This window comes from Zingiber officinale, chromosome 7A (assembly GCF_018446385.1).
Source record: "Zingiber officinale cultivar Zhangliang chromosome 7A, Zo_v1.1, whole genome shotgun sequence".
Lineage (NCBI taxonomy): Eukaryota > Viridiplantae > Streptophyta > Magnoliopsida > Zingiberales > Zingiberaceae > Zingiber > Zingiber officinale.
The window spans coordinates 110,595,611-110,604,803 of NC_055998.1; the positions used below are offsets into that span (position 1 = coordinate 110,595,611).

At 40.7% G+C, this 9,193-nt stretch overlaps 1 protein-coding gene across 1 annotated transcript; it reads left to right on the top strand.

Annotated features, from left to right (window-relative positions):
• The first annotated feature begins 7,143 nt into the window (after positions 1-7,143).
• On the top strand, positions 7,144-8,878 carry LOC121999605 (1-aminocyclopropane-1-carboxylate synthase-like). The gene is made up of 4 exons (XM_042554264.1): positions 7,144-7,320; positions 7,432-7,563; positions 7,627-7,787; positions 7,882-8,878. Exons 1-4 carry the CDS (start codon positions 7,144-7,146, stop codon positions 8,876-8,878), a joined length of 1,467 nt encoding a protein of 488 aa, XP_042410198.1.
• The last annotated feature ends 315 nt before the right edge of the window (positions 8,879-9,193 follow it).

Here is a 9,193-nt window from a genome sequence, read left to right on the forward strand (position 1 = left end):
CTAACTTGTCTGAGACTTGACGTCTAACGTAAGCCTCACAACCCCAAATCCTCATGAAAGACACCTGGGCATCTCTCCCAGTCCATATCCTATATGGTGCCTTTATCACGGCCTTTGATGGAACTCGGTTGAGTATGAAAGCTGCCATGTCTAGAGCATATCCCCATAGATATGTCGGAAGATCTGTGTGACTCATCATAGATCATACCATATCTAATAGGGTACGATTCCTCCTTTCGGATACACCATTCCACTGTGGTGTTCCAGGAGGAGTGAGTTGAGATAAAATCCCACACTCAGCTAAGTAGTCACGAAACTCATGGCTTAAGTATTCACCACCTCGATCTGATCGAAGTATCTTAATACTCTTGCCAAGCTGGTTCTGTACTTCATTCTTGAATTCTTTGAACTTTTCAAAGGATTCAGATTTATGTGTCATCAAATACACATAACCATATCTACTGAAGTCATCAGTAAATGTGATGAAGTACCTATAACCGTCTCTAGCAGCGACATTGAAAGGGCCACATACATCACTATGTATGAGTCCTAACAAATCAGTCGCTCTATCACTGTGCCCACTAAAAGGAGTCTTGGTCATCTTGCCTCGTAGGCATGACTCGCATATCTCATATGATTCAAAATCAAATGATTCCAGCAAACCATCCTTATGGAGCTGGGATAAGCGCTTGTCATTTATATGACCTAAGCGACAGTGCCAGAGATAGGTGTAGTTCATATCGTTCTATTTGAACCTCTTGGTACTAACGTTATAGATAGGGCTCTCTAGATCTAGAATATAGAGTCTGTTTATCAGAGGTGCACTACAATAGAACATATCGTTTAAATAGATAGAACAACATTTGTTCTTTATTATAAACGAAAATCCTTTCTTGTCCAAACTAGAAACTGATATAATGTTCTTAGTCAATGCAGGCACATAACAACAATCATCTAACTCTAGTATAAGCCCAGAGGGCAGAGATAGAAAATAAGTCCCTACAGCAATAAGCAAGAACCCGTGCTCCATTGCCTACTCGTAGGTCTATCTCGCCTTTGTCAATACTCTGCTATTGCTCCGTGCTTGTACACTAGTACAAAGGTACGAAGCACATCCCGTATCTAATACCCCCGACGAAGAAATAGAGAGGTTGACTTCTATAACATTTATACCTGAAGTAGAAATCTTATTTCTCTTCTTGTTAAGATCTTCCAAGTATCCTGTGAAGTTCCTCTTCCAGTGTCCTGCTTGTCCTTGATATAGTTGACAAAGATGTGCAACCATATCGTAAGCACCCATTAACTCATGTTGCTTCTGAAGCTCAGAGTTCATGGTCGCGAGCATTAGACATGACACATCTAATGCGTCATCTTGATGCTTCTTGTAAGCATCTTTGTCACTCACGGGGCATTGGCAGGAGGAGCCTCCGAATGGGGCGCTCCAACGCATGCTTACGCCCCGAGTGAGAACTATTCTCGTGTTCTGTATCCAGAAATTTGCTCGCTGAGCTTGTCCTTCTTAAGGACAGATCGCAGGGAGAAAATGTTCGTATTCGACGTCATGGCAATTCTACAACAGAAATAAATGCAGAAATAAGTATCATATTCTTTAAAATCATTTAATTAGGCCTTTAATTAAATGATGCTCCCACTGAATTCTATAATTCTTGTGGGACAAGATCCACATCATACTAACCCTTGAGTTAGCTTTGGCTAATACGCCCAAGGCTTAGTATGATCGGTAGGTAACGATTACCAATTACATCTCTATGCAACTCTTGTTTATAGAATCAATATCCGCATTTATATTAAAACTCGAGTTAGCTTTGGCTAATACGCCCGAGAGTTAATATAGATGTGATATTGACCTATCTTTCCAACTATTGGAAGAATGCCTATAGTTGACTCGATCCAACCGAGTAACTATGAATACTCAATCTAATTGAGTTTTATTCACCGATGCGTTGATAGACGGGACCAAGATTGTCCCTCCGTACCCTACCAAGATAATATGTATTGCTCTGCTTTGGCAGATTCAACAATACATGTGATCGAGGTAGTGATAGGTATCACGGCACGGTTAGGCATTTTAGAGTTGGTTCGATCTAGATCTAATCTAATCGAGAAGAATGCATCTTGTGCACGACTTAGATCTAATCTAATCGCAAGGGTGCATCATGTGCACGACTTAGATCTAATCTAATCGTTAAGGCACTAATTAATTAATTAATTAATTATTAAACATGCATCAAATACATAATAATTAATTAATTAATCTATTTGTGATTTAGTCATGGCCCTACTACGATCTTCTCAAGCCAATGAGAAGATCGATTGGTCAACCTAGGGTCAACAGCTTCTCCAAGCGCCTCCCTTTGACCACCTTGTGTTGCTCGTGCCTGCCTCGAAACTCCATCTCGTGTGGACCCTCCACCGCTCCAATTTGTACATTACAATTTGAAACTCGAGTTACATTCGAGTCTAAATCTAATTTACAACAAGAATAAAAGACGAGGCACGACGCGCAGGTCGCGAATAATAAAATAAATACAACACGCGAAAACACATCACGGCACGCAGGCCGTATTATGAATTACAACACAACCAATCATATTGGACTTTGGGCCATGACTATCACAAATTAATATATATAATTCAAAATTATATATTTTTATAATTTTCTATAATTTTAAAATTAATTTTTACAATTTTACAAGTAAAATTTCCCGGCGGTCCCGTTTAGCGGTTTCGGGCGGATCTCCTTGCGGGGCCAGGGCAGCGCCCCTACCCGCGATCTAACCATCGCGAGGGTTCCTTTGCGATCCAACAGCGCCTAAACCCGCTGTCCCAAAACGATTTGGGCCGAGACATTACCGTTTCGGAAAAATCTTCCCGACGGGTTCGTTTTTAGCGATTTCGGGTGCGATCGCGGAGCAAATCCCCTTGCGGGGTTAGGGGCAGCGCCCCACGATCTAACCATCGTGAGTTGCTCCGTTGCGATCTAAAGGCACCCGAGTCCGCTGTCCCAAAAGATTTTGGGTCGAAACGAAGCCGTTTGGGAAAATTCTTCCCGATAGCCGAAGCCTACAAGTGCCGAGACACTTGTGCTTCGCCTATAAGGAAAAATTACCCATAAAACCATAAAAATTAATTTTTACAGAAAATCACAGAAGCTTTTTGTTTTCCAAAAACCAAAAACTAACTCGTACAAGTCTTTGCACGTGGCTCGATACCTTTGTTGGGTTCTTCGAGCCGCGAAACCCGTCGCTGAAACCCCGAAGGACCCAAAGCCGTAGATCCGCAAAGATTCGTATAAAAATTCAAAACTATTTCTTGTACGGGTTCAAAACTAATCTACTACTTAGATCTATGAGGAAAAGTGTTTACCCTTGATGCGATGCCCTTCGCTTTCGCTCGTCCAAGTGATGCCGGATCTCAAGACCGTCAAGCGCCGGTCCTCTAGAAGTATCCACACGGACACACTAGATGGAGATGACCAAAAACCAAGGTGTGCTAGCACCTATGTGGTTCGGCCAAGGGAGGAGAGGGAGAGGGAGAGCTTGAGAGAGAGAAGGAGGAAGATGCACCACAGTGAATGAAAAATGAATTTTTCACCCAAAAACCAAGTGGCTGGCCACATTTCAAAATTCACATTAATTGCATTAATTGCAATTAATATGAAACCATAAAATCACATTAATTGCATTAATTACAATTAATATGAAACCATTAAGAGAGTGACTTTGTTACTTCCATGAGGTGGCACCCATGATGATGTGGAACATCATTATTGGTCCACCTAATGCCAACTCACCAATGAGGTGGCAAAAAGGTCAAGTCAAAATTGACCTTTGGTCTTCCTTCTCAAGTCAAGTCAAAGTTGACTCCATCTCTACCATGGTGGATCTAATCCAACCATTTGATTCGAGCCAACTTAATATAATGAATCTAATTCATTAAATTAAATTGATTCAATGAGTCAAAATGTAAATTAGACTCATTTAACACATGAATCAACTTGAGTCGAACTCAAGTTAGCCCAATTAGGATTACTTTTAATCCAATTTGATTCATCAAATGAATCTAATCCTCTTGGTTCATCATATGAACCTAATCTCCACCTAATTGTCCTAAGTGTGTGACCCTATAGGTTCTTGTAACGTTGGCAATGCCCTAAACCCATTTAGGAGCATAAGTAATGAGCGGTATCTAGCAACACATCATTACTACCCAAGTTACAAGAATGTCGAGATCCGACATCACCTTGTGACTACCAATTGTGACTACTCACAAAATAATGACAAGTGTCCTTCTATCCTAGACATCTAGATTGATCAATATGAGGCATAGACCGTGTCATCCTCTAATCAATCTAAATCTTGAACTCCAAGTAGACTCACTCGATCAAATGAGCTCAACATCTAATGTTGACTCATTTGGGCATGGCCATGCGCTTAGTGGTCTCACTCTATCAAGAATAGCGATGTCGCTCCCGTCATATGGGAGGGATAGATCCCATCTACATCACTCACATCCCTCTGCATAATTCGTTACATACCCAGTAATCGCCTTTATAGTCCACCCAGTTACGGGTGACGTTTGACGAAACTAAAGTACATAACTCCTTATGTAGGGATCCATGGTGACTTTAGGTCTAAGGACTAATAGTCATACTAATAGCCACATGAGAAAGTATATGACACTCATATAACGATCCATGATACTTTCTCATGGCGGGTCATTCAGTATACATTCTCCAATATATACCCATGTGTCAACTTGATATCTCCATATCCATGACTTGTGAGATCAAGTCATCGAGTTGACCTACATGCTAGTCTTATTGCATTAACATCGTCCCTGAATGTTAATACTCGACTAGGAATGATTAAGAGTAGTGTTCCCTATATCATCTCACTATCGATTCAACTAATCGATTGATATAGGTAAGAACGATCTACTCAAGGACGTTACTATACTTAGTTTATTTGGCACTAAAACAAATAAGCATAATAACCAAACTATTGCCTTTATTAATAAACAAGAATATGATATACATGAGTCCATACAATCATCAAATGATTGGCTCTAGGGTTCTAACTAACACCAATCTCGATGGGTAATGATTAGAGGTCCAGGATGATTTTGATACAAGGATAATTTGAAGGACATTATGTATATATGCATTATTTTGTATAACATGATTATTAAAAATGAGGGAGATGTTGTAGTCAATTAGTCAGATAATGAATGAGATCCTCCATCATAAATATTTCAAGGTTCCATCCAAGAATTTCAAGAATACCTTCGGAGAAATTGCGAGGTACGTGATAATAAACTGCATCATCAACTTCGAGATGACTTGGTTAAACATATATGGGCACACTACGGTTGTAATTCATGAAAAAAATAATTTATTAATTATGATATATATAATTATCTTATATTATCTTTAAATAATTTATAAGAAAGTGTGTGACCCATAAAGAGTTGTTGAGAGTTTTTTTTTTTATAGTGGAGAGATGTGTGAAGTTTTTTACTTTTGACATGGCACAGATGTGGCAACGAAGGAGCTCTGTAAGAGCTCCAACCATTTTGGGTGCTCTTACAGTTGTTCATTGTATATCATTGGTTGGATCAGGTTGGTATATGCATTTTATTATTTTTACACACTTATTATGATTAGTTGATATTACCCTTGAGACCGCTTCTTTTAATTTTCTTATATTTAGTCATGCATTATCTTCTTATATTCATTGAGTTATTATACTCATTACCCCTTTGCTTTTACTTTGACTTCCAAGTTAACAAGTAAAGGATATGTTGTATTGACAACCTTAGTGTCACTTAGAGATTAGTGCTTGCCGGTCTCACGTGATATTGGGTTTTGGATGTCTTTCGGATTGTGTTGATGTTTCTTTTCTATTGTCTTTGTTTAGGATTTTCTTTCTGTATCGAATGTTTGAGTGTTAGTTTTATCTTAGTTTAATATGTTCACATGCACAAGCATATATACACGCAATGGTATTTAAAAAGTTAGCACATTTTTTTTTATTTTGGACCGATGTTTATTTTATTTGATCTGAATTCTATATCTTATTTTTCATATTATCACTAAGAGATGTCATCTGATTTGACGGACAAATATACCCTGAGGACGTACGTGACCGAGCATATAAGTTCTCTAAACTCTAGGGATATTCTTCTAAGTTCTTATACACTTAAATACATATCCAATTAAAATTAAAATATATAATCTAATTTAAAATCTTTGTATAAAGATCAAATATAAGATTGAACCATAAAAACAAATATTTTAATTGATATAATTAGTGTTAATCCTCATTATGGGGCCTTCAGACTCATACAATCCAAAAAGGAGATAAATCATGAAGAATTTTATCTAGGGTCAGATGATCTATAATATATTTTAATACATTCCATGATCAATTATAGCAACGTAGAAGGAAAAAACAAACTAATGTAGTCTTAAGGGAGGGAAAGTGAGAAAAAAATATTGTAGTTCAACCTCAGAACTTTCCAGGTTGCTCACCAATGGAAAGAAAAACCGTGACGTAATCGTTATTATTCGACCTCTTGAAATCTGAAAAAAGTCCGCCACCCTCTTGAAATCTATAAAAAGTCCGCCAGGTGCCAGACCGTGTGCTTAATGGATGAATCATACCAATTTTAATGTTGTAGAACCCAAATTGGAATCGCCTCTTACTGTGGGAGGTAATCCGCTGATAAGGACGTATGTTGAGATTATGGAGATTTCTGGGGGAAGAAAAGGCTACGTAACTCTGATTTCGCATGCTCTAAGGTGACCTCTCGATCGATCATCATTACGCCTCAAACCTACCACCTTTCAGCGAAGCTTCGCTGCTTCAGCTTCACTTTAATTTCTTTGAAGACGATTCAATTTCGATATGGTAATCGAGTAGAATTCTTGGTTTATTAAACATAGAATTTATGGAGGCTACACGTGATTTTTGAACTCACGAGCGCCGGCCCGGACACAATATATCAGAAGTTGAATGGTTTCAGTTGGCTATAAAATCATGATGAGGACTAAAGTACTAATTATCCATCTCCCTTGTCAAGTACGACTAAGGCAATACTTAGTTAATTAATTAATTGCCAATGGAAGTTCATGATGAGGTGAGCTCGGACTACCAGGTCCTCTCGAGGATGGCAACATGTGATGGCCATGGAGAGAACTCCTGCTACTTTGATGGATGGAAAGCGTACGATGAAGACCCTTTCCACTCGACCAAAAACTCCAACGGAGTCATCCAAATGGGACTCGCAGAAAACCAGGTTAATTGGCTCAATAGTGGAGTATATTTAGATATCATGCATGCACGACTCTTCTTATATATATGCATGTGTCTGAGCACTCAATTAGTTTCATATAATTAAAATTTTCAGCTCTGCCTCGAGTTGATTCAAGAATGGATTAAGAAGAACCCACAGGCGTCAATCTGCACGAAGGAGGGAGTGTCGGATTTCAAAGACATTGCCAATTTCCAGGACTATCACGGCCTACAAAATTTCAGAGAGGTATTTAATTAAACTCCTATCGAAAAAAATTGCCACATTTAATTGTTCCTCGCTAATGCTCAGGCGATCGCTTTGTTTATGGAGAAAGTGAGAGGTGGAAAAGTTAAATTTGACCCGGACCGCATCGTAATGAGCGGCGGAGCCACCGGAGCACAAGAAACGCTTGCATTTTGTCTCGCTAACCCTGGCCAAGCTTTCCTCGTTCCGACACCATATTATCCGGCGTGCGTGCATGCACAGATCGATCCAAATTTTCTCTTAGATATTGCCGGCCATTTTATCTGACATTAGTTAATTAATTAACGTCTTTCTTTCCAGATTCGATCGAGACTTCCAATGGAGGACGGGAGTGAAGCTCCTTCCCATTCACTGTGACAGCTCCAACAACTTCAAGATCACTAAAACTGCGCTGGTAAATGCCTTCCAGGACGCGCGTAACTCCAGAATTACCGTCAAGGGAATCCTGGTAACCAACCCTTCCAATCCCCTGGGCACCGTCATGGACACCAAGACACTGCGAACTCTCGTCAGCTTCGCCTGCGAGAAGAGAATCCACTTGATCTGCGACGAGGTCTTCTCTGGGACCGTCTTCGGCGAGCCCGAATACGTCAGCGTGGCTGCGATCCTCGACGAAGTCTCCCCCCATTGCGACAGGGCCCTGTTCCACATCGCCTACAGCTTGTCCAAGGACCTGGGCGTCCCTGGATTCCGCGTGGGGATCATCTACTCCTTTAACGACGCGGTTGTCCGATGCGCTCGCAGGATGTCCAGCTTCGGGCTGGTGTCCACTCAGACGCAGAGGCTGCTGGCCAACATGCTGCGCGACGACCACTTCACGACCAATCTCTTGGCAGAGAACAAGCGGCGGCTGCGTCTTCAGCACCAGCGTTTCACGGCGGGGCTGAGCGAGGTCGGGATACATTGCTTGGACGGCAGCGCGGGGCTGTTTTGCTGGATGAACTTGCAGTGGATGTTGAAAGCGGAGACGGTGGCGGCAGAGCTGGAGCTTTGGCGGGTGATTATCTATGATGTTAAGCTCAACATATCGCCGGGGTCGTCATTCCACTGCTCGGAGCCTGGGTGGTTCAGGGTGTGCTTCGCAAACATGGATGAGGAGACCATGGACGCCGCGCTGGAGAGAATCAGGAGGTTCGTGCAGCGGACGGCGAGTGATAAACCTCGAACGATAAAGAGCAACAAGAAGAGGTGGCGTCCGTCGCGGCGCTTGAGCGTGCCTCCGGAGTTCAACAGCAGCACCGTGATGAGCCCACGGCTGATATCACCGCGGCCGCCTCTGGATCAAACCGCCAACTGATCTATATATCATATCGAATTACTAAAATTCAAAAAGGAAAAATGTGGACGAAAGTTGAGGTACTCTAAGAGGCCTTAATTATATTTATATATAACGTCCTTCCCAGTTCTGAAAAAGATATGTTAGGATTAATGATGCAACCTTTTCAAGTAGAACTCTAAATGCTTAATCTTTTGATTGTTTTCAGTACTAGTGTAATATGTAGAAAAATAAAGCAGAGGAAATAGTCGTTTCCTTTATTACGGTAAGCATATTTATATAAGTTGTTCTTTTAGAGTTTATGAAAAATATCCCACAAATATAGTAATCTAGGGA